Source organism: Takifugu rubripes, chromosome 17 (genome assembly GCF_901000725.2).
Source record: "Takifugu rubripes chromosome 17, fTakRub1.2, whole genome shotgun sequence".
Taxonomy (NCBI): domain Eukaryota; kingdom Metazoa; phylum Chordata; class Actinopteri; order Tetraodontiformes; family Tetraodontidae; genus Takifugu; species Takifugu rubripes.
In genome coordinates, this window is record NC_042301.1 from 4,210,055 (window position 1) to 4,237,884 (window position 27,830).

Here is a 27,830-nt window from a genome sequence, read left to right on the forward strand (position 1 = left end):
ATTAAATTACAAACACCAGTTTCAACCAGTCAGCAGTGAGGATTTTAGGACACTAATTGTCTCTTGCTCCGGGTGGCTTGAAACAGAAACATTTTCCCCCAAGAAAAACGGCGAAATAAAGGAGAGAGAGGAGATAATGATGCTGAAGCTGGCCTTGACGCTTTCCTCTGCCAAGGAAAAAATGAAATTAATGATGTATTTAACTAGTACTTGGAGAATTTGCTGAGTAAATCGCACTTCATTGCAGCAGAAATAACTAGTTGAAAATGATGAACAGTGAGTTCCCGCAGGAAGCCCGATCCTGTCATTACTCTTCTAAATAAATGATGAAGAGGCAGGAGGACCATCATCCCTCAACACAGACCTTCAGGCAATTAAACCTCATTTGAAATGTGTTTATGAAACTGAGTCAAATCGTCCGTCTGTCCAACAACCGCTTATTCAGACTTGGGCTCCTCCAGGCTCTCCAGGCTCTCCAGGCTCTCCAGGCTCTCCAGTCTCTCCAGGCTCTCCTCTCCTCTCCTCTCCTCTCCTCTCCTCTCCTCTCCTCTCCTCTCCTCTCCTCTCCTCTCCTCTCCTCTCCTCTCCTCTCCTCTCCTCTCCAGCTCCTCCCAGATGGACATATCCTCCTCAAAATGGTGTCCAGGAGGAATCCTGACCAGATGGTCGAACCACCTCAACCGGCTCCTCAGAACACCAAGGAGCAGTGGCTCTACTTCAGATGTCTGAGCTCTTCAATCGAGGTTCCTACATAGGAAACTCACTCGTATTCGTGAGCTTGATCATCCCCCAAAGCTCATGACCACAGCTAAGGGACAGAACGCAGATTGACCAGCTCAGCATCTCCAGGATGCTTCTCCATCTCCTCCTCCACTTCCTTGGTGCAGCATGTCCTCTGTCCCCCGGACTGGGTAATCCATCCTTTTCCACCCAAGGACCACAATGTTTACAATAAATGGGATTATAGATGTGGAGAGTCAGCTATTCCTCTCTGCTCGTCTTCATCATCTCGCCACCCTCTCACCATATTGTTGCTCTTTAATTGACTCCAAACAGACAGACAATGTTCTAGGGCAGAATTATTGGTTAATTGTTTGAAGGATGGTGGTGATTATGATGACTCAAAATATGTCTATGACCTATTTTGAGCATGAACACTGCAGGCTCAGAGACTGGAGGTCAAACCACATCAGATTGTGATGTGTGTGTGTGTGTGCGTGCGTGTGCGTGCGTGTGTGTATGTGTGTGTGGGACCCTGGCAACGCTGCACACAGTTGAAAAAAAACCCTGACCAGCCCCAGGATAAAAATAATAATGTCCACGACACATTCGTGCACACGACCACTTCCAGCACTTCCCGTCAGCCCACTTCAACAACAGAATGGTGTCAGGTGAACCCCACGAGACGTCCAGCATGACGGATGCGCCATTTCATTGTTCAGTGTGAATAGTTGCAGCTTATGCTGGGTACGAGACCGACGGAGGTGGATGGGAGCAGCTAGAAGCCAGTTTGGACCAGTATTATTCTGTATTATAGAGTTTTATAAACTACAGGGGATTTAAGTGTATGTGGGGAGTTATGATGCCTTCTGAGAGGACTCACACATGCATGAGAGAACATGCGACGTCCACAAAGGTAGAACAGAGCTGGAATCAAACCCATAACCTTTGTGCTAAGAGGCGACTGTACATTCAAGCCTGGGCTGTTTTGGTCTTTATTCTTACAGGCCCGTGGTTTGGGCACAGAGTCGCTGAGGCATTAATAACCCGAATGAAAGTGGTTGAAAAATCAACACGATCGCAGTTATTTAAATATTGAGCTCCTGTTTTGAAGCCTCCGGCTGTTTACTCCTCCGGTAGATTCCCTGTAGTCCTTCAGAAACACAGCTGGCTCCTCTGAAATTTGCATTTTCCTGATTAAACATGCTCATAAATCCTGAAACTGTGATATCAGCAAAGATGGCAGATTATAATTTCATAACGCATCATGTCGAGTATGTTTATACGGGCTTGTCTTCATGGATACGAGCCCGTGGCGGCGGTTGGAGGTTCCCTTTTGATTGGCTAAAGCTCACAGCAGACAAAAGCAAATTTGTCACAGACCCGCGATGGCAGACACACGATGATCCCAGAGAGGCGCGAAGAGCTTCACACCCTGACGTTTGAAACGCCTGTAGGAGAAAGAAGTGAGGAATCTTTGTGCCCCCCCCTCTGTCTCTGTCCCGCTCTCTCTGTGTCTATCTACAGGTATCGCCCACCTCATTCTTGCACTCTGCCCTTCCGACCTTCCTTGCATCCCCCATGTAATTACGATTTTTGCACGTATAGTTCTACTTCTATTCTTCTGTTTATCCTCACCCCTGCTCTGTCTCCCCCTCTCCATCTTCACCCAGCTGTCCATCATCAGGAGGCTCTCCCTATATATGTCCGACCCTTTCTCCCTGGCTATGACCCATGTGGAACTGGCAATAGGTTATAAATGCTCAATGTCCAGTTTTTTTGTATTTAGCGCCCCCTGGTGGCAAGAATGGCTCCACCTCTCGCCTTTTCAAAAGTTTCAGAGAGGCTGCAGGGAGACTAAAATGTCACTTTCAGAGTTGATCAGAGTGTTGTTAAACACTAAAAGAATGTCTGTTTGCGTGTGTGTGTGTGTGTGTGTGTGTGTGATGCTGATTGCACTCAGCAAAGTGGCTGAAAGGATTTGAACAGTTAAAAGGGCGTTTTTGTCAGCCCAGTGAGACGGTTCATGGTACTCCTCACACTCGTCCAGCTTCGCTCCCCTTTTTGTCGTCTCCGGAGGTTCCTGGAATGGTGACAAACGCCGATGACCCAAAAGGAATTTCAAACTCCAGAATCCTGTTATGTGCAGCATGTTGATGATTTCAGAGTGACGACTGTAATCCCGCAGATTTCTGCCTGACGAGTGCAGACAGGAAGTGCTTCCTCCTGACGGTTCTGGTCAGAAGATCATGCAGATATTTGGTGTATCGGAGTGGCAGGTGAGCAGCTACACCTGTAGATCCCTGTAGCTCGGCAACACGCTGCCACGTTGCAGAGCTTCAGGGGTAATTTCACCTTTCTGCTCTTTTCTAAACCAACTTCAAGAGCGAGGCTTAAGGAACACCAGTTCTGTCCATGGTGAAAGAATCCACTTAGAAATAAACAGCAAAAACACAAGAACACACATCTTCAACAACTTCCTGTGTTGACCGATGATTGAGGGCTTTGCTGTCCTCTTCATCGCCTCTTGTTCCTCCGAGTCTACTTGCCCCATTTTATAATTGCATTATCATCCGTCTCCGGGAAATGAATGACTTGAGGAAGCAGACAGGTGCACGACTGGTGTCCTCGGAGGAACGGATCCGCTCTCTCAGCTCTCCCCTTTTATCCCTCTCTCCATAACAGATTGCTCTTTTCATCCAGCTCTGCTGAAGGTGTCCTGGTTTGCTGATAGCGAGTGAAAGAGGGAAAATGACCAGAGAGCCACAAAATCAAAGGCGGCAGAGTCCATCAGAGAAATGGAAGTTTTCTTTACCTGGTGGGTCTCACCTGGGTTGCCCTTGCCTCGTTCAACTTGGGAGGACGGAAAACCCCGCGGGATTTAAGCCCTCGGGGGATGGGATTCTCCACCCGAGTGATTGTTTTCTGCAATGATATTTGGCCACAGGGTGGCGCTCAGGTTCAATATCGGAAGGACGTTTACAGCTGGTTATGTGCTATTATGTTATTTTCAACTTGAAGCGAAGACAAACATTTTCAGTGTAGAAGCATGTTTACCTGTGTTGTTATTGAAAATTAATTTAGCGGTTTATAGACATTCATTCACTTCTTCTTTTATAATGTATAGAACTGGGTTTAGGGCAAGTTTTGGGTCAGAGTAAAAGGAAGGGAAATGAATGTATACATTAAACACACGCAGACACACACGCAGCTGTGTAAACTACTGCACCGACATCTAGTAGGCACCAGGGCGTGCTTCCGTTAACAGATGCCATCAGTAACTACAGTCCTGCGTGTTCAACTAAATGTCTACAAAGTCTGAAGAAGATGAAAAAGCAACGTTTACAACGATTTACAGTTCAGGCGGCAGAAGGTCAGCAGTCACAGCGCTGCAGCGCTAAACCCAGCACACGCACCCACGCGCACACACACGGTCAAATGTTCTACAGACCCCGTCTATAGGCTCAAACACATGAGGGAAAGCGACTCTTATCTTTTCCTTTAAGTCACACGTGGGAATCATGCGGATGCTCGTTGTAATGGACTATTTTCAAGGGCAGAAAACAGCTCACAAGGGTTGAGTTTGATGTGTTCTCAGCCTTTAAATGGTGAAGAAATATCTCCGTTTTTAAAGAACCCAACTGCAAAACATTCTCTCAGACTCTGATTAATGTAAACATTATGTGCTACACTAAAACACAAGTAAATACACAAGCAACACAACAAACATGCAAACATCTGTACTTTCCCGCCGCACCTCATTTAATGTGGCTTCCCAACCGGCACCGTAGTGCGCATACAGCATTGTTTACTTGATCACAATGCATGTCTGCAGTTCACAATAACTCTGCTGGCCGTGCACGGGATACAAATGTGATTGATTTCTAATTCCTAGATAAGATAAAAACAGTTTGACGTGTGGTGCAGTTAGAAATAGTGAGGATAGAGTTATTGTGTATTGTAATAATTATGATTGAGGGTATTGACTAGAAAGATGAATATTTCCACTTTAGTCTATTATCTGTCCTTTATCTGTCCTTCTTTTAGGGGGGATGAACTCATATAGCTGCCTTTTCATACCTGCCAAGTGTTGGATGTCGTTTGATCAAAAAAGGACGGCATGTTTCTGCAGCAAGCACCGCTTCTTAACAAAGTAGATTCTTTGTAGCTTTTATAGGGCCTGTTTAACAGCGAATAAGTATTCTGTTCAAGAAATAAACCTAATTTCCTTGGCTGTATTAGCTCAGCACAAAAGAAAATGGCTAGTTTTATTAACAACCATTCAGTGTTACTAGCATCATATAAAGGTCCTCATTCCACAGTTTAAAGATTTTTCTTGCTGATGTTGTCAGTTTCACTGTGCAAAGGACACTTTATAAGCAGTGGAAATGGCCGATATTGTCCTGGACAATGGAGAGAGACAGGTACAGGTGACACTTTGCGATGCCCCTTAAATCTTCAGGAACATCATGTGTGCTTCTAGAGCTATTCTGATCTTTCTGAGCTCTTCCCGGTTCTCTGGACACTCCCGACAGATGTGCTGCACCTTCTCGTAAAGGGAGTGCAGATTCTCCACTTCTTTATTGAAAGCTGCAGTGACTGCCTCTGTGTTGGTGGGAGGCTTGGAGGTGCCATCACGCAACATCTTCAGCCGCTTGGCCCAGTTCTGCAGGGCCACAGTGAGGACCAGGCTCTGGTGGGAAGGGAGGGGGACAATGCTTCATGGCTGAAGTACTGCAGGACTTTGCACAACATGCGATCCTCACCCTCTCTCTGTCGTCTTGGAGTTTTGTTATCTCAGATTCAAACGCTTCATTTTCATGGTGGTGTTCTGTCACCTCCTCCTTCTTCTTCTCAATATCCTCCACAATGAAAGTCTTCTTCTGCTTTAGCTCCTTGAGCTCTGCATCCAAATCTCTCAGTTGCTGAAAACACACGTATTCATGAGAAACCCTGAAAGGGAGGGGGGATCTAGGCCTGCAAGTTCTCGGGTCCCACCTTTTTCATCTTTATGAGATTCCGTTTCTGGGCCTCGAGGGAACGCTCAATTTGGATACTTCTGTAGTGCTTGGCCCTATCCGAGGTGTGCCTCAGGACCATGACCCGGTCGAAGATGTTGCAGCACTGAACCGCTGTTGCTTCACACTCTTTTAACAGCTTCTCCCCTTCTTTCACCTTTCTGTTGAGTTGTAACTGCACACACACACACGCACGCACACACACACACACACACACACACACTATGTATTTGTTGAGTTTCAACATTTAAAAACTGTGTGGTCACTTGGTCTAATTCAGGAAATGACATAATAGATGTACTATAATACAACTGGAATTAATAAACTAACACTTATTATATAGATACACATTATTATATTAATAATTTGAGACTGTTTTAACAGTCCATTTCACTCTCTTTCTTCCTTCTTTGTTAACACAGCCTTGTCTTTTTCTCTAACAGCTTTTGGGTAAAGATAAAGACAAACCACACGTCACCTCCTTGTTCTGAAGCTCCAGCTTCAACCGCTCAACTTCTTCATTTTGCTTCTCAAATTCTGAGCGAGCCTCTTTTTTGAGCTGTATTTTCTTCTCCCACAGCATTATCTGCTTTCTGTTCATTGCATATATGAAATTATTTGATAATCAGAAAATAAAAATATTTACAGTGGGAAAAATGCTGTTTTTTGGGGGTGTGGGGGGGGGCTTACTCAGACTCCAACAAACAGTTGTAAATACTCTCTTTTTCTTCCTCGATCCTCTCATATTTCATATGAATCTCAGCAGCTGCCTTCTCTGCCTCCTAAGAACATTATGTTGAAATTTGAATATATTTTAGCTCCAAAAAACAACAGAGAAATACTGTCTGAGTTTTCCTCAACGTAAGAAAGCAGAGATTTAATAAATACAGACACAATAAAGGATGGAGGGTTGTTTGAAACCTTTCAGGATCAGGTATGGGTCTGTATGAGTCTGTCTGTTACAGTAAATAACTCAAAAGAAGCGCACCTTGAGCCTCCCGAGGAAGTCCACCTCCAGCATGGTCTTCTTCTCCTCCAGCAGCATCCTGTGTTTGCCGTTCTCGTCGATCTGGGTGTTGATCTTGTTCAGGCTGACATTCAGCGCGTTGGCTTTGTTCTCAAGCTGCAACAACTCCCGGTTCTCGATTTCCATCAGACCTGTTGGAGTGACTTTATAGTTAAGAGCAGCTCAACTCTTAAGCACTGACTCCTGCGTGCTGCTTTGCCTCACGCACCATCTTGGCAGGTTTTCTTCTTCTGCAGGATGGTGTAGTCCATCTGCAGTTTCTGGATGACTTTGTTGGTGTCCTCATATTCCAGGGTCAGTCTCACGCGGGTCTCCTGCTTTGTTAACCAGAGCTGGGTGTAGTTCCTCACATTGTCCTCCAGCTTCCTCCTCTGTCCCTTTAACTCGTTTATCTTGGTTTCATATGGACTATAGTCCTCCTCCTGGAAACAGACACGGCAGCAGAAGTCAGTGCAACCGTTGCAACAGATGGGAAGGAATGTTTCACTGATTTCCTCACCCCAGTTCTGGCTGCAACTTCTGCCATCTTGTTCTTGATGTGTTCGATTGTTCGATAGTTCTGCTCAACTTCTCTATTAAGGTGATACAGTTTCGCCTCGCATGTTTTATGGTGCTTGGTTTCCCCTGCAATCTCCTTCTCCTGGTCCTCCAGGGTGACGTTCAGGGCATCCACATCGTTTGCAACTTTGGTCCTCTTGTTTTCTACTGCGGCTATTTCATTCTCCAGCTCCGACTGCTGAGACATCTACATTTGAAATTAAAATACCAGGTAAATAATGGCGTCATACTTATAAAAATAACCTGCAATCGCCCCCATTTTTACCTTCTCGTTCTTGGTGTCCGTTAGCTTGTCGAAGAGCTGTTGGTAGTTCTTGGCGGTCCTGCTGTGGACGATCATCTGCTGCATTTGGGTCCTAATCTTACCCTCCAACTCAATTTGCAGTGCACATTCCCTCTCCAGTTGCTTCCTATGATTGTTAAATACAGACTGGGCAGCGCTGGCCTCCTGTAACGATGAAGGAAAGATTTGGAGAGTTAGATGTATATTATATAGAGAAACACAAAGTGGTTGTAAAAGCGTTGTCCGGACAACCTTCTTCAGACTGCGTAGAGTAATTTCAGCCTCCTTTAGGGCCCTCCTGTGAGAGATGTACTCAGCCAGTAGCACCTCTGCTTCGACCTTTCTCCTCTCAATCTTCTTTTCTAAGTTTTCACATTCATTTTGAGCCATGTGCAACTCCAGAACGAGCTTTTCATTCTTCTCCTGCTGTTCGTTGTTGGATTTCCTGTGTATCTGTATCTCTCTGTCCAGGAGACTCACTTCATGCATCGCATCACTGAGGAACACAAAGACAACGGTAGCAAATGGACGGATGTATGTGTTTAGTTTAATACAGATTACGGTTTATTTTTTAATGATGGATCATATTTGATCTCTACATTCATGACGCTTCGATATGAGTCATCCAGGTATATTGATAATTCATCACATGGATACACAGTAGTGCTTGTGGATTAATAAAACAAGCACACTTACCACAATTCCTCGTGGATTGCATTCTTCATTTGAACAGATTTTTCCATCATCCGCAGCCTGCCCTTCCACTTCTGCTCTACCAGTTTACGGTTCAAAATCATATCCTCCAGGAGCATCTCAGCCTGCACAAAGACAATCATTTGCATGAACGTCAGCTTTGCCGATGACAGTGAGACACTTTCCCCTTAACCTTTTAAAGCTGTTCAGAGACATCTGTGGCTCTGGAGCGGAGAGAATAAACTTCCTCTCTGCTTACACTAGACACCCTTGCTCTCACTGAGACTTGGATCAAATCATAACACCATCAGTCCAGCTGCTCCAACACATGCTCTGACAAATAAACTCCCATTTTTGTGGTGTGGTGGTGGGACTGACACCTCCGGGTGAGGCCTGCCCTCCACCAGGACATCAGGGTGATTTTGCAACAGATACAGAAGTTGAGGGGGAAGTCTGATCAAGCAGAACAGTCTACATCTTTGCCCAGTCAGCATCCATTATGGAGCAAAAATACAAAGCAGATGTTGAAATTGTATTGTGTGTGTGTATATATATATATATATATATACTGTATATATATACACACAGTTCTTTTTGTGACAAAATCCTTGACCAGAAATCATTTTATAAGCCAAGAAATCCCATTAAGATCAATGGTCTTGATGTTTCAGACAAAAAAGAAGTGATCTATTGTGGCGAATCAGTCCCCTCTTGACTGAAGTAAGGTTAGAATGTGCAAGTCTGCCGAGAACAGGAATTGTGCATTGATGAGCAAATGGTTCCATTTACTGAAATTACATTTTTTGATGCCCAGTGTTCCAGCATGTAGCAGGCAAAGCAAACCTGCATTGAAGGTGTTTGTCTTGGCCCCACCTACTGGCCTGGTGTTGGAATTTGTGGTCTTGCAAGGCAAGACTACCTTTAGAGTTAAAGGAGGAAAGGACGTTGGAGACCAAGCAGCTCTTCATTTGACAGAGTCTGTTCCCCAAGAAACCCACCAACTCCTTGACAGTTTTTTTTTTACAACATTCAACCTCCTCAGGCCCAATTATCAGCTCGTATGATTTTTCATATCACTGCGATGCAGATGACACCAAGCTGTACTTGATTTTTCCCCCAGATGAACCCTCAGTCTCATAGAAAATCCCAAACTATCCCTCAAAGACATTCGCATGGATATGTTGGATCACCACATCCAAATTAACCTTGCAAAAACACCTTCCTAAATCAGGCGTTTCCCAACTCAGCAGGTAAAAGCTTCTGTGATCTCATACTTCAGATGGTCCAGAATACGGAGAAATGTCTGGTCCTTCAACAACCAAGGCAGGTCCACATCACCTGACTACTTATCGAGCTCAACTTGCCACCAGTAGCTGCTGGCATTAAGTTCGAGACACTGATGCTGACCTCCAGAATACTAGCGGGGTCTGCACCCCATCCTGTTTGAGTTGATGATACCCCTCATCTGCTAAATGTAAATGTAAATAAATGAGAAGGGCTTTTTGTCACGTTTGTGGTCTTGTATGGCGAGTCAGGCTTTTCGGTGGTGATAAGCCCCAATACAAGTGGCGACAAATACAAGTTTTAAAAGTATGACCATGTGTTGAGGTATTCACCCCGGTGTTGTTTATGTTCAACCATGGTGTCCTTACCTCAGAACTGGTATTTTTGGCTCTCTCTTTCTTTTCTGATTGAGCAGTAATCTGAACTTCATACATCTTTATCTGCTCCGTCACTCTCTCCAGTTCCTTTGTCAGACGCTCTACACACAGATCCTGATGACAGACGCAGATGTTCAACCAGAAACATTAAATGAATCCGCGTGGCTGTGTGTATGACCAACTTCAGCCTGGCCGTTACCTGCTGGAACTTCTCCTCCTCAGCTTTTTTCTTCTGAAGCGAAGTTTCCTGAATTGTATTCTTCTTCGCTTTAAGGTCCATATGCAGGGCTTCATTGTATTTTTGAGTGTAAAGCAGCTTGAGATGTAGGTCATCAAGTTCTGCCTGTTTCTTGTTAACTACAGAAAAGAAACAAATGACACTGATTTAAGTGAATAGCTCAATACGAACATGTTCTATGATGTTTTGGAGGTCAAAGGTTAGGACCAAACTTGGGCCTTGTGAAGGCCTCTAACAGCTCAATAAAGTCTTTGGGTATGAATGTTAGAGTTCGCTGTCACCTTCATTTTCAAGCTTGATCTTTTCATTCCTGATTTTGTCTAAGTCATTCTTCAGTTTTTTCTCTTCATTTTGAGCTTTTAAGCATTTATTTCTGGACGTATCAGCTACAGCCATGCATTCGTCAAGCTGGTCCTTTTTTTTGGCAATGACAGCCTTTAAATTCCCAATATCCTTTTCTATGTCTCGAAAGGCCTTTTGCTCCTTCCCGCTTTTTCTCTGGACAAGGATGTAAAAAAAGACAAGGTTTGAGTCAAATATGATGTTTAAACGTCGAGCAAAAATTTATATTAGTGGACACGGGACCAAGGCCGATGGAAGGATTTTTCCTTTTTAAGGGAGGAAGACCAGGAAAAGCTTCAAACCTTCTCCCCCAGCTCCATTGTTAACCTTTCCAGGTAATTTTTCAGGTGCTTGTTCATCACTTCCTGGAATCTGACCACCATGGGCTGCAAAGAGAAAACAAAGACAAGAGTAACATAAATATACTTTCTCAATAGTCATTGCAAAAATTATTGAATAAATTATACTGACATCTCCATCATCAGGAGTGAGCAATTCCTTTGTATCTCCCTCCATATTTGTTGTTTGGCCCCTGAAACACAAAAAATAAAACATTAGAATTAAATTCAGGCATAGAATATGTAGAAAACTCAAACTACTTAATCAAATCCCGCCCAAAAAGAAACAAAATAAAAATTACTTACCTTTTAAATGTCTTCGGATTCCGATTCAAATAAATATTAAAACCAAATCTACCGGTCAAATTTTAAGGTTAATGCAACCACTAAAGCTCAAAGACCAGAACTGGCTTTGATGTTTGAGAGAAATCCAAACATCAAAGCCAGGTGGACTTTTCCTTCTGCGGTGCCCATTCTGTTTTATTGTTCGACATGATGGGTGAATAAGAGATATTAATCTTAGATGCAACATTTTTTTTAATTAAAATAAAATTTACATAACATTTCTCTTTTGATTAGTCATTGATTTTTCAAATGTCTATATTTCCTCAACACAAATGTTAACTTTTAAAACTCCTTAAAAGCAGGCACTGATGTGCTTCAGAGCACCTTAGAAAACCGGCTGGCTCAGATAACTTTAAATGAAGTTCCCGAAACTGGAAATCTGCCTTAAATCCCCCCAAAAAGCCAGTGAGCCTAAGACTTTAAACAACTGTAAACTGATCTCTGAATTCTGACGGTGCTCTGGTGAGTGAACACATAAAAGAATTTCTGTCCACCCTTTCTACTGTCACCACTTTAGTCAGGACTGTGAAGGTCATGACACAACGCCAGCTCTCAACTGGAAACAATCTGCCCTTAATTGGTTTCTCAAAGGCATGGTGTTTTAGTCAAGTCTCCTTCAGCTATTGGTCTTTCTCAACAAGCAGTTGGGTGGTTTAAAAACAATCCTGCATGTAGAACCGGAGCTGCTCCAAAGCTTCAAATAGATTTACTGTTCAAAATACTAATCTCTAAACTCCACACTTCTTTTCTATGCTACTTGTATACTGCAAAGCATCCGCTCCTGATGAGGTTTACAGTATTTGGCATTTAATAAAGTCATGAACTTGCTGTAACCTTGTTTGAAAATGCAGGCAAAATTTGCAAGGCTCAGTTTAATATTTTTGTTAGCACAACAATCGAGATCATGTTTTTGAAGTTTATTTTATTTATCTGCATTCATATTTCAAAAAGTGGACATAACAAACATTCGCAAAGTTCATGAGTGAACTGAATTTTATATTGGCCCAAAGAAGATCATCTTGTCAGTCTGTGCAGATGATGTGTACTCTCTGTCTACAAAATATCCATGTTCAAGTAGTTGCTGGTCAGTACATTCTCCATCTCGTCACGTAGCTCTGGGTAGGACTTATATGTACAAGGGAGCTCCATAACAGATCCACAGGTGTGAGCAACAGGTCGCCGTGCCAGGCCCTCCAGAGTTGTAAAAGTAATGTGGATTCTACTAACGCAGATTATATCTGATCCTGTCACAAATCTCAGCAGCTTTCTCAGACCAACCTCATCCAATTCTTGTATGTACTGACGTAGGAATCCAAGGGTTTGTCTTTCAGCTGAAGACAGTGGAAATGCTTTAATCATCTTCAGGACTTTGGTGCAAGTTGGCTTTTTGTCATTATACATGTCATGTATATCCGACGTCGTGGGTAAGATGGCCCGCAGGGATAGCCCTGCGGCTGCAGACATGTTATCAAGCGCATACTTTGGTTGCTGAATCATTTTTATGTGTGCTAGTTGAAGAAGGACTGCTTTCAGAGTGTCTTTGGCGGGGACTTCTTTAACCCCCATTTGATCTAGTAGGTCCAATAAGTCATCTTGGTTATGACTGTCCGTGTCCATTAAGGCAGCCATTATGAGATCTCTTTGACATTGACTCAGATACAACAGCAATGATTCAAACAGTAACTCTGCAGACACAGCATGCTCTCCGAATATCAATGCTGTTGTAAATGCTGGGGCAAAACGCAAGGGGAAATATCCTTGATCCGTAAATCCCTTAGCCAATATTCGTCCCACAGACTTCCACTCTTCCTCCTGCCATCTTGGAGACAGGGTTGGCACTCTCATTTCTGCCCCCTCTGCTGCACAATCCAAGAAGTCTGTCCAAAAAGCAGCATAAACATCTCTGGCTAAACCATCTGCATCAGCACCTCTTTCATTAAAGAAACTGTACTTTAAATGGTAGCTAAGAATGGCCTCATTTTTGAACTGGCCAATCATTTCGTCTACCAGATTTGCTCTGTGAAGTTTAATCCGTACATGGAGTTGCTGATATTCAACGAAACTTATTTGGCCAGTTTCTTGAACATGGCCATCTAAATTAGAGGTAGATGTGGAGGGTACACTGAAGACTTCGTCCGCAGGAAACAAAACTGGAACAGTATCATCCATGTTCCAATTAATGGGTTCATATACTGGGAGACCTTCAAACGCTTCTGAATCATAAGACTGGGAGGAAGGTTCAACAACATCCAAATCAACAGGGGAATCTTTAGGTGTTCTAGATGATTCTGCACTAAGTGGGTTATCCTGGTGTTCATAAGAATAGGCCAGTCTCTGCTGCTCTTCAGGAGTTTCAGAATGTCTCTCTAGCTTGCTGTCCATCTCAGTGTCAGGAAACGTTATGGAACTCGTGTTGAGGTAAAACCGTAAAATCCCAAATTGGGACTGTCTGGTCAACTCACCAACAGTAGTGCTCTCATCAGTTTTGGATTCCTTGAAGTCAAAAATATTGTGCTGAAAGTGCTCCCATTTTCCATTTCTTGAATTTTCATTTGGAAAAAACAGCTTTCTTGCATGGGACGCAAGATCTTTTCTGGTTGAATCCTTGGATACTTCAAGTACCTTGATGCCCCCTCCACAACAATTTCTCATATATTTTCCCTCATGGATCCACCCGAACTCTATTTTTATTGAACTCTTTGCGTTTTTAGATTGATAGTGGTTTTCTGTTAGTACACCTGAAAGCAACAATTCCGGTTCAGGTTCCTCGTCACGGCTCACTGTTGCTGTCCACATTTCTTTTTGCAGTTTATCGAGACAGTATTGTCTTGTGGCAGTTCTGTCCCCAAAAACGGGTATATAACATGCAAGCAAATCATCCTCTAAATCTATGATGAGTGATGTGTAAATCTGTAAAGAAAAAGTATTTTTCTTACCATGTTATGGTACAATTATTTGTTACGCATTTAATTAAAAGAAATAAAAGTGACTATAGCAGATTTAACTGCTACGGTTGTCAGAGATTACGTCATGTTATTGAGTCCATCCGCCAAATTTAAACACTAAAATATAGGCAATGAACCAATTTACAATACATATTAGTGTATCAAATCAATTATTAGGATTTAGCTATTAGGATTTAAGGGTAGCTTTGGGAACAAAGGTGGCACATTTTAATGAAAACTTACCGAAAATGGATTTCAAGGCAGGACATAATGAGTATTTCAATTTAAGTTTGACAGAAAGATGAATTTGAAGCTTGACAGAAAGATGAATTTAAATATTTTCTGTTGAAATCCGCGTTACCTCATCTTGTTGCATTTGGACTATGTTTTTTTCTCTTATGCCTCGTTGTCGAAGAAAGTTCCACAGCCCGTCGTCTCTCGTTTGATCTGCCATCTGTACAGTTAAATGCTTCTGTGTCCGAATACATGAGCAATTCCAGCATCAGTCTCCATTATAAGATAAGAGGCTAAGCTATGGGCTATGGTCTCTGGTTCCACAATGGTGTCCTTACCTCAGAACTGGTATTGGCGCTCTCTTTCTTTTCTGAGTGAGCAATAGTCTGAGCTTCACACATCTTTATCTGCTCCGTCACTCTCTCCCGTTACCTCGACAGAAGCTCTACATGCAGATCCTGATAACAGACGTGTTTTATAAGTATTACACACTTTGTCGTACTGGCACCAAATTTTGAACTGAACAGATCGCTAATACTCAAAAGGTCCTACAAACGTAAATAATACATCCTTCTGTAGCTACAAGCCTCTGCCACCTCACAAACATTATACTGACATCTTCATGAGCAGTGAGCAGTTCCTTTGTGTTTTGCAATGAAACAGAAAATAAAACAAGTGGAATTTGATAAATTAAAAAAACAGTGGGTTAAAATTAACAAATATATAAATAACAGTAACAGCAAGCGCCCCCCCACCCCCCTCCTCAGAAATGTGCTTACATGCTAAATATCCATTTCCAAAGAAATAAACTTTAAGCCAAATAAATCATGCTGGTGGAGTAGATACAAACGTCAAAGGCCAGGGCTGGCTTTGATTTTAAACCAAAATGAAGATGAATGAGAGAGAGCTTTGATCATAAAGCAAAGAAACTTGGTACACGGTTACATACAATAAAAGAGCATAGTCTCCCATATCTCGGAGCTTGTTTTCCAGCTGCCCAGAAAATACCGGGTCATCTATATTCAGGGCATACACATTAGCTGGTATAACCCTTTGGCCTTGAATCTCTTTTAGGAGCAGCAAAATACATCCTTCCTCCTTAATAAACTGTAAATGCCTATGAATTAGAATTGCCCCCCACACTGGCTATTGCCGCACAGAGCAAAGCAATGACCCACCCAGTCCATGCAAAGTTTCTCAGTTTCAGTTGGTATCAAATAGGTTTCCTGGACTAATGGAATATTGACTTTTTTAAGAGTTAATAAATGCCAGAATTTTCCTACTTCTAATTGGACGGTTAAGACCTTTAACATTCCAAATACTAGATTTAAGGTGCCACCATGATCAGCCGACATAAGTTAAGTACAAAGAAGATAAATAAGGGGCATGGCAAATGGTCATAAAGATTATCACTGGGTGAGCAGTGAGTATAAGAAAAAAAGTGAGAACAAAAGCAGGTACGCAATAAAAAAAACAGCATCAAAACAACTTAAATTCAGTGGACTGAAGCAGTCACCCCCAGGTGCACCAAAACTGCACCAGCATAAACATAAATTTTACTGTTAAAGGGGAGTTTTTCCTTGCCACTGTTGCTTGCCTGGGGTTAGGCCCTGGGATTCTGGAAAGCGCCTTGAAACCATTTTTATTGTAAAAGATGCTATATAAATAAAGATTGATTTGATTTGATTTGATTTGATTTGATTTGATTTGATTTGATTTGATTTGATTTGATTTGATTTGATTTGATTTGATTTGATTTGATTTGATTTGATTTGATTTGATTTGATTTGATTTGATTTGATTGACAGCTTGTTTAGGGTAACTGAAATGAGTGCCTCTTCTAGGATTAAAAAAAGATATTTTGAACCAGAAGTATAATTTTCAAAAAACTGCAGTTGTCATTTTGCAATTACAACCTCATTTATTGAGCCCGGGAAGAAAAGGTCAGAACACCATTGTCATTTACTATGATCCTGTTTGTGGTCTGTGTTCGGTTTGTGATGTTCTGACTTTCCACTAGAGGGCGTGGTTGAGCCACCACACGTGCTGCCTGCCTCCACACCTGCGGCTAATCGGTTAGCAGACCTTTTAAGCAGCCAACACCTGCTGTCCAGCGTCTGGTCATTTCACCTTTGCCAGTGGTAGCCTGAGAATTCCAGACTCCCAGTTCTCCTGATTCTGCGCTTTACTAACCAGCTTGCATACCTCCGGTCTGTGCCTTTTTTCACTTCTTGTCTTTTCTTGTTTCACGACATACTCCAGGCTAATAATAAAATCCATAACTGACAATAAAACCATAAAATATTTAATTGATTCTGGACAAAGAAGGGTTCAATTCAAGGGTTTTATTTGTATAAACAAATCTCTGGAATTTTTAGTCAAAAAATGACCATATTTCAAGAACAATGACATAAAATATTAAAATCAGATAACATCCCATTTTATTCATATCTATAATGTAAGTAGCCTAAATGTGAATGCTCCTCCACTTGATTATGTAATTAGTTTTAGGAGGCGACCAAGTTTCCACATTTCAGTTTTTTGTAAATGTGCCTACAGTCAGTGATCTTGCTGTCCAGTTTCTGCCTGAAACCATAATTTAATCTCAATTCTAGAAAACCAGCTGGCACAGGTAACTTTTAATCAAATCCCCCGAACTGGAAAGCTGCCCTTATTACCCCCTCTTACATGGAGTTTAATTTAGGATTTTAAACAATTACAAACCAATCTCTAGATTCTCCAAAGTCTGTCCCAGCAAAGGTGCATTCATCTGCGGTTGGTGACCAGGTAAAAGACCAGGTCTCTCCGCCTACTTTATTGTCACCATTTCAGTCAGTAGCATTAAAAGGAAGGTTGTAAACTTAAGTTCAACTGGAAACAATATCCCTCTTAATTGATTTCTCAAAGGCATTGTTACTGTCAATAACATTATTTCAAGTCTTTCGGCTGTTGATCTTTCTCAACAAGCTGGGTGGTTTGCAAATAATCTCAAGAATAGAACCTGAGTTGTTCAAATTGAGGATTTGCTGTTTACTGATCTCCCAACTCCATATTTATGCTGATGACACTGTCATATATTGCAGTACTATGCAGGCACAACAATTGTTTTTATCATTAATATAGGATATGTTTTTTAAAGAGAAAATTCAGTATATTGTAGTGCTTCTCATTTTCGTGTACCAGATTATATAGTGTACGATTAATGACCAACTGTGGTCCCCTTCCTCACCATTGTGTACCCTCTTCGTGTACCCGGCTTTATGTGCTCGATGCTTCGGTCACTGGTGTTAGCTTGCACAACCATTCTGGGGAGAGATCTCTCCTGTCCGTCTTGTCTTTTAACAAAAAAGCATGTAACACGACCTCTAATCTCTGGATGCTCTGCAATTTTTCATCCCCAGAGTGCAAATGGAACTCAACAAAAAACATTAGGGGTGTCTGGACACTTTGCTTGGAATAAACAACGATCTGCTCTTGAAATTCAAGGGTCTGTTTTCCTGAGCCTCACCTGAAAGCCAACTCCTATAAAGAAATTTAAGGACAGATGGTTTTTCAGTGGGGAAAACCCATGGTGGAGTCAAGGACACATAATAAGGACAATAAGTGATGCTAATGAGCAGTCGTTCACAGAAGGTCAGTAGATGGAAATTTAACAACTACCATGTCTGGCATGTTGTGCAGTGGTCAGGAACGTCATGTGTGCTTCTAGAGCTATTCTCAACCTTCTGAGCTCTTCCCGGTTCTCTGGACACTCCCGACAGATGTGCTGCACCTTCTCGTAAAGGGAGTGCAGATTCTCCACTTCTTTACTGAAAGCTGCAGTGACTGCCTCTGTGTTGGTGGGAGGCTTGGAGGTGCCATCACGCAACATCTTTAGATGCTTGGCCCAGTTCTGCAGGGCCTCTGTGAGGACCAGGCTCTGGTGGGAAGGGAGGGGGACAATGGTTCATCGCTGAAGTACTGCAGGACTTTGCACAACATGCGATCCTCACCCTCTCTTTGTCATCTTGGAGTTTTGTTATCTCAGAATCAAATGCTTCATTTTTAAGGTGGTGTTCTGTCACTTCCTGCTTCTTCTTCTCAATATCCTCCACAATGAAAGTCTTCTTCTGCTTTAGCTCCTTGAGGTTTTCATCCAAAGCGCTTAGTTGCTGAAAACACACGATTCCTTGTGAGAAAGCCTGAAAGGGGGTGTGTAGGCATGTAAATAGACCTGTCGGTTCCTGGCTCCCACCTTTTTCATCTTTGTGAGATTCCGTTTCTGAGCCTCGTGGGTGCGCTCCATTTCACACTTTCTGTTGTGTTTGATTTTGTCAGAGGTGTGCCACAGGACCAGGCGGCGCTCAGCGATGTTGCCCCACCGCTCTGCCAGTGCTTCACTCTCTTTCATCAGCTTCTCTCCTTCTTTAACCTGCTGGTTAAGTTGCGTCTGCGCCCCCACGTTGGATACACAGTAAAAAAAAAAAATGTCTTTTTCAGTTTTAGCTTCCATCTTAATCTAGTGGCACTAAAATCTGAAACAGGAGTAATTAAGGCAATTTGGTCTCATTCGGCCTGGAAACTAGATTCGCTTGATGTAAATGAGGCCATGTTTTGATCTCAGCATGTGTACATCTCAGTATCAAACCCTCCAACACAGACCGGTGAAAGCCAGGGTACACAACCTGCTGCTCATTGAAAATGAATCTGATCTGAGATAGACCTACCAGTCAAGGGCAAAATATAACAAAAGTCTCAGGATGGCCTCTGAGAGAAACAAAGGGGCTTTAGTTTTACTCTTACATCAGTTCTTTGCCACTGATAGAGATTGTTGTTCAAATAACTATGACAACACAACTATGGAGAACCTTACGTGGAAAGAAATGATAGATGTACATACTGTACCTCCTTTTTGCGCACCACCATCTTTAACTTCTGGAGTTCTTCGTTTTGCTTCTTTATTTCTGAGCGAGTCTCTTTCGCGAGTTGTATCTTTCTCTCCCACAACAACTTCTGCCATCTGTTTATTACAATACGAATATAATTAATAATCACTAAATAAAATGTTGCCCGTTGGCTGGTAACAAGAGAGTGAGAGAGAGACTTACTCAGACTCCATCAAACAGTTGCAAAGATTCTCTTTTTCCTCCTCAGTCCTGTTGTATTTCATTTGAATGCTGGCAGCCGCCTGCTCTGCTTCCTTTACATCAGAGTTAAAATATATTTTAAGGAGGAAAAACAGTTCAGCTGCAAAAAAAAGTAAACTGCAGGAATTCATCGCTGATCTGAAATCAGACTAATGTTTCCATAGGGGTGAGTCGGTCCTGTCGTCGCTATAAAACAGTCAAGAACACAGAAACATCAGCACCAAAATAATGATACCTTTATTCTCCCGAGGAAGTCCATCTCCATCATCATCTTCTTCTCCTCCAGCAGCATCCTCTGTTTCCCGTTGTCGTCTATCTGAATGTTGAGCTTCTGCAGGCTACGGGTGAGCGCCTTGGCTTTGTTCTGAAGCTGCTTCAGCTCACGGTTCTCAATGTCCATCAGACCTGGGGGGTTGACTATATTGTTGAGAGCAGCTCGTGCAGAAGGGTGCACAGTAACACATAGTTTCACTCCCAAAGGGGGTTATTTTGAATACCATCTAGACGCATTTTCTTCTTCTGCAGGGTGGTGTACTCTATCTGCAGTTTGTGCGTGACTTTGCTGGTGGCTTCATATTCCAGGGTCAGTCTCACGCGAGTCTCCTGCTTTGTTAACCAGAGCTGGGTGTGGTTCTTCATGGTTTCCTCCAGCTCCCTCCTCTGTTCCTTTAAATTAAGTATCTTGGTTTCGTATGGACTAAGGTCCTCATTCTGGACACGAAAGCAGGGAAATCATTGAATTCAATGGTTACAACAAATAGGAAGAAATACGTCCTATTTTTTTCTCACCCCAGTCCTGGCTGCAATCTCTGCCATCTTGTTCTTCATGTTTTGGATTGTCCGCTGGTTCTGCTCGATTTCTTTATTACGTGAACATATCTTAGACTCACATGATGTATTGTGCTTGGTTTTCTCTGCAATCTCCTTCTCCTGGTCCTCCAGGGTGATGTTCAGGGCATCCACATCTCTTGCAACTTTGATCTTCTTGTTTTCTACTGCAGCTATTTCATTCTCCAGCTGCAACAGCTGACACATCTACATGTGGCCCAGAGTCAAAACATGGGATAGTCATGAGTTTTGAGTATATCATGTCCGGGTCCATGTTTGGTCAGGTCATACCGGCACACTCTTAAGATTGTGATTTAAAAGTGACAGATGGATTGAGTGTTTAACAATGCACGGATGCAATACACAACAACACAAACAGTGTCTGACAAATGTCTAATCCCAATTTTTACCTTCTCGTTCTTGGTGTCAGTTAGTTTGCCAAAGAGCTGTTGGTAGTTCTTGGCAGTCCTGTTGTGGATAATCATCTGCTGCATTTGGGTCCTAATCTTACCCTCCAAATCTAATCGTAGCGCACTTTCTTTCTCCAGCTGCTTCCTATGATTGTTTAGTACAGACTGGGCAGCGCTGGCCTCCTGTAATGATGAAAGATTTGGAGAGATTGATGTATATTATAGAGTAAGAACAAATGTTCTTAGGTATGTTCTGACAACCTTCTTCAGATGAAGGAGAGTATTTTCTGCCTGCTTTATGGAGCCCTGATAAGAACTGTACTGGGCCAGCAGCACCTCTTCTTCATCCTTTTTCTTATTAATTGTCCTTTTGATGGCTTCACACTGTATTTGAGCCATCTGCAACTCCATAGTGAGCTTTTCATTCTTCTCCTGCATTTCATTGTTGGATTTCCTGTTCCTCTGAATCTCTCCATCCAAAAGATTCACTTCCTGCATTGCACCACTGGGGGAACACAGACAACAGTAGAAAAAATACCCCAACAAAAGAAGGTGTCTTTTTTGTTGAATGCCTTTTTCAATATTTTTAAATGATAGTTTACATTTGTTCTCCTCACCCATGCGTGATGTTTAAATATAAGTGTATTTGAACACACGAGTAATAAAATAAGGGATTCTGTCAATCTGAAGCAGCCTGGTTGGCTCGGGGGGCTCCTGAGACAGCTGACATTTGCTGACATGCAGCACATCGGGTGGTGGCAGAAGCAAAACTCGGGTCTGGAAGAACCTCAGGGAGGCCATGGAGGAAGACTACCAGTCAGCCTCAAAGAAATCCTGGCAAACAGTAGGAGGGGGAAGCAGTGCTCCACCAACACTGTTTACAGTGGAAGAGGGAGCTGTTGACCTCTGCTTGGTACGTTGTTGGGCAGTGGAAGGAATACTTTCTCAATCCTACTGCCACGCCTTCTGTAGAGGAAGCAGAGGCTAAGGAGCCAGAGATTGACTCATTCATCACTCAAAGTGAAGTCCAAGAGGCAGTTCAGAAGCTCCTCAGTGGTAAAATCTGCACTGATTACCTCAAATCTCTGGATGTTTGGCTGTCTTGACACGCCTGTGTAGCACTGTTTGGCAGTTGGCAACAGTACCTCTGGACTGGCAGACCAGGGTGGCGGCCAAGTGGAGGACTTTAAATACTTTGGGGACTTTTTCACAAGTGAGGGAAGTGTGAGATTGACAGGCGATTAATCCTGCAGCCACCGTATCGGTCTGTCATGGCAAAGAAGGAGCTTTGCAAAAAGGCAAAGCGCTTCCCACCCTTCCCTATGGTCATGAATATTTGGGTCATGCTTCCTCCACAGGGTGCTGGGGTGCTATCTTAGAGATGGGGTAAGGACCTCTGTCCCCCAGGAGGAACTGGGCATAGAACTGCTACCCATCTACATCAAGAGAAGCCAGCTGAGGTGGTTCGGGTATCTGTATTGAATGCGTCCTGGACAGGTCCCTCAGGAGATGTTCCAGGTGTGTCCCTCCAGGGGGAGACTCCAGGAAAGTCCCAGGCCACAACAGAGGGACTCTGTCATTCAGCTGGCCTGGTAACCTCTTGGGATCCTCCCAGAAGAGCTGGAGGACGTGTCCAGCTTCAAGTCTGGGTTTCCCTGCTTAGACTACCCAGTCCCAGATAAAGGGAGATGGATGGAGGCATACACAAGGAGCAGTGGGTTAATAATATTCTTAATCAGGCCGCCTTGTCCTCATACTTACCTCACAGCCTCTTGCATTGCATTACGCTTCTCAACAGTTTTTTCCATCATCTGCAGACTGTTTATCCATTGCTGCCGTATCCATTTATGCTGCAGAAGCATGTCCTCCAGGAGCATCTCAGCCTACAAATAACACAAAACATGTCATCACTGCTAGTTTGTCTCAAGAGGACCAGAAGTCCATCTATGAGGAAGGGCGCTGTACACCGTGCACCAGTAACACCAGTAAATGCTGGAATGCCAAGCAGGGCGAGACATTTCCCCTGCACATTGGAATGAAGGAGAACCCTTTCGACATTAGTCCGAATCCTTTCAGAAGCTGGTGTATATATTTGTCACTTACAGGGGTGAGAATTATCTGTCAAAACAGTTGGATTAATAAGCAAATCAACTTATTCTTGGTGATGTCCTTACCTCAGAACTGGTATTTTTGGCTCTCTCTTTCTTTTCTAATTGAGCAGTAATCTGAACTTCATACATCTTTATCTCCTCAATCACTCTCTCCAGTTCCTTTGTCAGATGCTCTACACACAGATCCTGATGACAGATGCAGATGTTCAACCAGTAACATTAAATCAATCCCAGTGTGGCTGTGTGTATGTCCAATATCAGCCTTGGCGTTACCTGCTGGGACTTCTGCTCCTCAGCTCTTTTCCTCTGAGTTCGAGTTTTCTGATTGATATTCTTCTTTGCTTTAACATCCCCATGCAGGGCTTCACTGTATTTTTGTGTGTAATGGAGCTTAACGTTTAGGTCATCTAGTTCTGCCAGCTTCTGGTTCACTGAAAAAGGAACAAAGACTTATTGTTTAATTAAAGCCCTTGCTTGATACAACTGCATTTGATCTTGTTTTATAGGTCAGCTAAGCTCATAAATATCCCACTCACACTCACCATCGTTTTCAAGTTTGTTCTTTTCGTGCTTCATCGAGTCATACTCTGTCTTAATTTTTACAAGCTTATCCTGAACTTTTAAGTGTTCTTCTCTAGCCTTCTCAGCAATAACAGTTAATTCTTCAAGTTGGGCCTTTTTACTGGAGAGGTCCTTCAAATTCTTCAACACATCAACTTGCAGCTCTTGAGAATGTCTTTCACGAACCTTCTTGATTGCTCTCTATGTAGGGACATACGAAAGGACATGTTCAGGGTTCAGGAGACAAATCTTCAAGGGTCTGTCAGCAAAATAGCTCAAAAAGCTATCAACGAAGTTTCCTTTAATCATAAAGCAACTAACCATGTTATGTAAACTTGTTTTACTACTATATGTATATACTATACAAATTGTGTAAATTACAGTCCATATTGTGACTGTAATTTACACAATTTGTATATTTGTGGAAATGACCTGCTTGGCTGAGGTCTGCGCCCTTACAAGCGGGCTTGGCGCCCTCTTGTGGTCTTCATGTTAAACTAATTTCCAGCCGATCCTGACCCTTTTGGTCAGTTTGTTGCTTTGAGGTCACGATAAGAGATCAAGAGAATCTCTGGTTTGTGCGTAGGGATTTACATCTGTTGCACTGTGCGTTGTTTTTTTGTTTGTACAGTTTGTCCCGTGTTTTAAAGCTGGCGTTTATGGTTTACAGCCGCAAATCCCGAGGACACAAATAAAGACGGAGACCAGGAAAAGCACAACACATACAAACCTTCTCTTCTATCTGCAGTTCTAACTTTTCCAGGTAATGTCTTAGTTGCTTCTTCATCCCTTCCTGGTATCTGAGCACCATGGGCTGCAAAGGGAGATGTTAGTGTAGTATTGCATTTTAAAATTAATTAAATCCTATCAGTCAGCACAATTCTAAATGCCAAGTAATGTAATGGTTAATTAGAATGTTTGAAGATATATATAACTTCACACACAATTACTGTTTTAAGATCAGTAGAATACATTTCTTGTTTATAATCAGTGCTTTTATAAATAGTGAAGAAAAAATAGCATACTGACATGATCAGTGTCCAGGAAAATCAATTCCTGCTCATCCTCCTCTTTCATTTTCTCTCTGTATTGAACTGAAACACAGAAAATAATTTCTATTGTTTGGCAGCAATTACAAAAGTAAGTATTAACAGTATCACTGAAAGGCACACAGGAAAGAGTTATAGTATATGGCATAAAACGAATTTACTGAAATTTCCTATGAAACTGTAAGATCATAACGTATTTATTTTTTATTGAAGATTCAAGATTTACTTTATTCATCCCCGAAGGGAAATTGGATTGTAATAGCAGCATAGACATAAACAATATATTAATCAAATCTACTGTAAAAAGTAAATAAAAATTCTGTAGCGAGAAAATGGTGCAATTCCGGTGCAATCCTTTCAAAATAAGTTTTGAGAAGCCTATTTCCTGATATCCTTATTTTCTAAATAATAATAATAATAATCTTGCAGCGAATTTTGAGGAAAAAGTAAGACTGATAAATATAAAACATTCGCTATCTTGTGCTAATTTACGCAAGTTAATTTACGCAAATGTTCTTAAAAATCCCAAAACGCCTTTTTGTGATTAATGTTGCTTTTTGTGTCACTGCAGTTGTTTTTGCAGATGTGTGAAGATAGAAACGCTAAAATGAAACACAACTATTTCTTATATTGATTTCAATCGAGGCAAATGTCGGTTAATTACTCACCCCGCGTCTGCTTTCGCCGAAAAACGCAAACTAAAGGTTGCCTAGCAACCGTACACTTCCGCTGGTCAGGAACCGAACAGATAGGTGTCTGATTATTTTACTAAATAAATGTTTCAAATGTTAGTTTCTTCTTTAAATATTGTTTTATTGATTCGAGCCCCTTTATTTGCAAGTAATATGCATTCATGAAATTACAGATGAGTAATTTGTTTTCATTGTTTTGACATGGTGCTATAACACCAAATATTGGCGCTCGATTAATTGGGGTCTTGGGGTTTATTTAACGTCTGCAACATATAACATTTTAAAGAATACCACTCTTTTACAAATGGTGTAGTTTTTAACATTGAAAATGCTGTGAGCTCAAATTCCAGAGGTGCTTTTTTGTGTGACATACCAGACCATTAGCTCCCCTATTGGGGCACCCTTGAGAAGGCAGCAGAGCACTCCTCCCCTTAAAAAAACAAGCTCTTTTACTATGAATCACCTGTTACAAACACACACACACACAGACACACACATACACACACACACCATCTCCCCAGCCTTTGGACTTTTTTCCTCTTTTTCACTCCTCCCTCACCTTCATTGCCTGTGTGCTTTCTGTTTTCCTACATTGGCTCGTTCTCATGAAACCTCCTTGGTATTTTTATGTTTCAGCCTTATGTCTTCAGGAAATGTAAGATAATCTAAATGCATACCTTAAAACTCTAGCCAGACTTTCCGAGACGGCCTAAAACACCTCACTGTATCTTGTTACTGTTGTTGCGCAAAAGTTGGTGGGGGGGGGGGGCATCCCTGTAAATTATACCGCTCCAAAAATAAAAATAAAAAACATTTAAATCACACATCCTTGATCCCTGTGAAAGAATCATTCCAATTCAAAACTTCGACTATATTGTGTAATTTAAATAAATTCAATAAAACAAAAGTGTGCTCCTCTACCCACTACAGCCTGGATTAGGAATCAGATTCAAAAGCATAGAGAAGGAATGAGCTGATCCAAAACTCTGTGGATTTCCTAAAGGTAATTCAGAATAGAAAGTGGAAAAATGAGTGTGTGTGTGTGTGTGTGTGTGTGTGTGTGTGTGTGTGTGTGTGTGTGTGTGTGTGTGTGTGTGTGTGTGTGTGTGTGTGTGTGTGTGTGACCTCCACATGCCTGTATACGATCCCTAAACCTGGAAAGGCTCTTGATGAGCCAAAGGTTGTTCTCCTGATGGATCTCCTCCAAGACCTGGATTATGGTATCACTCCACTACTGGACTGTCTGTGGTGCATATGTGGACCAGAACATCAATATCGTCATCCAGGAGCTGAGGTCACGCTCCAGCCACATGTGTCTGGACATTGTCGTCCACCGGAAAGAAGGCGCACTCTGGTGTGTGGAGCGTATCCTGGTACCTAACAGTAATCAGGGTACTTCTAACTAGCATTTGTCCACCTTATTTGTTTTTTACACCAGTGGCAACCTCTTCTTCCTCAGGAGGAGGAGGAGAGAGTTACAACAGAAGTAGTCAGGGGACGATATTAGCTCCTCACACCATGACGACGGGAGGATTTAAATAGATGGGCCCTGACTTTGTGTCCCCGATCACACCATTGCTGACAGCTTCCTGAGCTGGTTTCCTTTTCTAAATGGGGAGTCATGAATTGTGAGGTGGGAATCTGCAGGACAAAGATGATGAATGATGACTTCGCAAAACACTCTAAAGTAGTTTAGTTCCTTTTGAGATAAATCATTTATGTCCTCTCTGATGATGGGTTAGTGTCACACTCACTATACTTTAAGATTTATCTTGTCTTAACCACCTTTAAATTGTTCTCCCCGCTTCTAAAACTTCTCTAGCTTTATATATCCTCACAGTAACGAGAGTATTTATTTTTACCTTGTGAATCTAAGTGAGATGGAGGCTTCCCGAAAACAAAAGGTTTTCCCTTTCCCTTCGGTTTATTGAATCGGTTCGTTGTTGAATTCAACGGCCTGTAACTCATATTTTGTACTTTGAGACTATTTGGATTTCAGCAAACGTAACGATTGCTCTCAGAAACCATCAACATTTATCAAAAAGGAGCACCCACGTGTCAAGAATCCTCAGCTAAGATTGAAAAGCGATTGCGCATCTATCTGAACGCTGATCGTGGTATCCTGAAGGGTTTAACTGATTCCACAGATCATTTGTCAGCACTTGACACTGGAGCTCACATGAGAAACTATGGGCCATATTTGGCTGTGCAAAGCAGGAGACCAATCTTTAAACGCCTTCATATCACATTTCCCTCATCAAACGGAGCCTCTGTGTTAGGGCAGGTGTGGCTGAAAAGGGGAGAGAGCAGAGAGGAAGGCCGGCCCTCACATGAACGGCCCTTAAAAACAATAAACCTCCTTTCAAGATTGACTGGAAACATTCTGTCCAAGTGATCATTTTCTCATCATGGTTATGAGAAAATGAAGGGCAGCCCAGTCCACAGTCCACCTGAACGATGAAGCACTAAGAAAAATAGATTATTAAAGTGTGTGTGTGTTCGTTCTTTGGAACCATGGAGATAATGGGCAGAGACACAGGGTGCGCTCGCTCCCAGACAGCTGCTATTATCTTCTTATTTGCTAAAACCCACTTTACTTAGTCTGTTCAAGCAGAGGGAATTTTATTACCCCCACCTTTCCTTTTTCACCC

The 27,830-nt window shown here is 42.3% G+C and overlaps 2 protein-coding genes across 4 annotated transcripts; both read right to left on the bottom strand.

Annotated features, from left to right (window-relative positions):
* Positions 1 to 4,358: 4,358 nt before the first annotated feature.
* LOC115253382 (coiled-coil domain-containing protein 40-like) lies at positions 4,359 to 14,850 on the bottom strand. Of its 3 annotated transcripts, none has more exons than XM_029851511.1 (18): positions 14,741 to 14,850; positions 14,530 to 14,640; positions 11,012 to 11,072; positions 10,843 to 10,926; positions 10,480 to 10,696; positions 10,160 to 10,317; positions 9,952 to 10,074; positions 8,303 to 8,424; positions 7,859 to 8,102; positions 7,589 to 7,771; positions 7,265 to 7,510; positions 6,974 to 7,187; positions 6,727 to 6,896; positions 6,429 to 6,520; positions 6,217 to 6,331; positions 5,719 to 5,913; positions 5,487 to 5,645; positions 4,359 to 5,413 (listed from the first exon to the last, which is right to left on the bottom strand). In XM_029851511.1, the coding sequence occupies exons 2-18, from the start codon at positions 14,532 to 14,534 to the stop codon at positions 5,171 to 5,173; spliced, it is 2,631 nt and encodes an 876-aa protein (XP_029707371.1). In that variant the 5' UTR covers positions 14,535 to 14,640; positions 14,741 to 14,850; the 3' UTR covers positions 4,359 to 5,170. The 3 variants fall into 3 exon arrangements, with proteins under 3 accessions (XP_029707371.1, XP_029707372.1, XP_029707373.1); XM_029851512.1 differs by having other exon boundaries at positions 14,530 to 14,622; positions 14,741 to 14,829; XM_029851513.1 differs by lacking the exons at positions 14,530 to 14,640; positions 14,741 to 14,850 and adding an exon at positions 11,185 to 11,288 and having other exon boundaries at positions 4,360 to 5,413.
* A 1,889-nt stretch (positions 14,851 to 16,739) lies between these two features.
* Positions 16,740 to 25,181, bottom strand: LOC115253220 (coiled-coil domain-containing protein 40-like). The gene is made up of 17 exons (XM_029850449.1): positions 25,156 to 25,181; positions 24,468 to 24,532; positions 24,169 to 24,252; positions 23,420 to 23,639; positions 23,151 to 23,308; positions 22,941 to 23,063; positions 22,528 to 22,649; positions 21,028 to 21,271; positions 20,767 to 20,949; positions 20,318 to 20,563; positions 20,026 to 20,239; positions 19,764 to 19,933; positions 19,490 to 19,581; positions 19,287 to 19,401; positions 18,637 to 18,831; positions 18,395 to 18,553; positions 16,740 to 18,321 (listed from the first exon to the last, which is right to left on the bottom strand). The coding sequence occupies exons 2-17, from the start codon at positions 24,513 to 24,515 to the stop codon at positions 18,052 to 18,054; spliced, it is 2,643 nt and encodes an 880-aa protein (XP_029706309.1). The 5' UTR covers positions 24,516 to 24,532; positions 25,156 to 25,181; the 3' UTR covers positions 16,740 to 18,051.
* Between the last annotated feature and the right edge of the window lie 2,649 nt (positions 25,182 to 27,830).

Bases quoted from the DNA above. Each gene is read 5' to 3' on its own strand.
- LOC115253382 (XM_029851511.1), bottom strand. The intron at 10,927-11,011 runs GTCAGTATAATT...TTCTCTTTGCAG, and splicing joins TCACTCCTGATGATGGAGAT to CCCATGGTGGTCAGATTCCA. The intron at 6,332-6,428 runs GTAAGCCCCCCC...TGCAATGAACAG, and splicing joins AACTGTTTGTTGGAGTCTGA to AAAGCAGATAATGCTGTGGG.
- LOC115253220 (XM_029850449.1), bottom strand. From the start codon at position 24,515: ATGAAAGAGGAGGATGAGCAGGAATTGATTTTCCTGGACACTGATCAT. The intron at 23,064-23,150 runs GTAACGCCAAGG...ATCTGTCATCAG, and splicing joins AGGAGCAGAAGTCCCAGCAG to GATCTGTGTGTAGAGCATCT. The intron at 20,240-20,317 runs GTGAGAAAAAAA...TTTCGTGTCCAG, and splicing joins AGATTGCAGCCAGGACTGGG to AATGAGGACCTTAGTCCATA.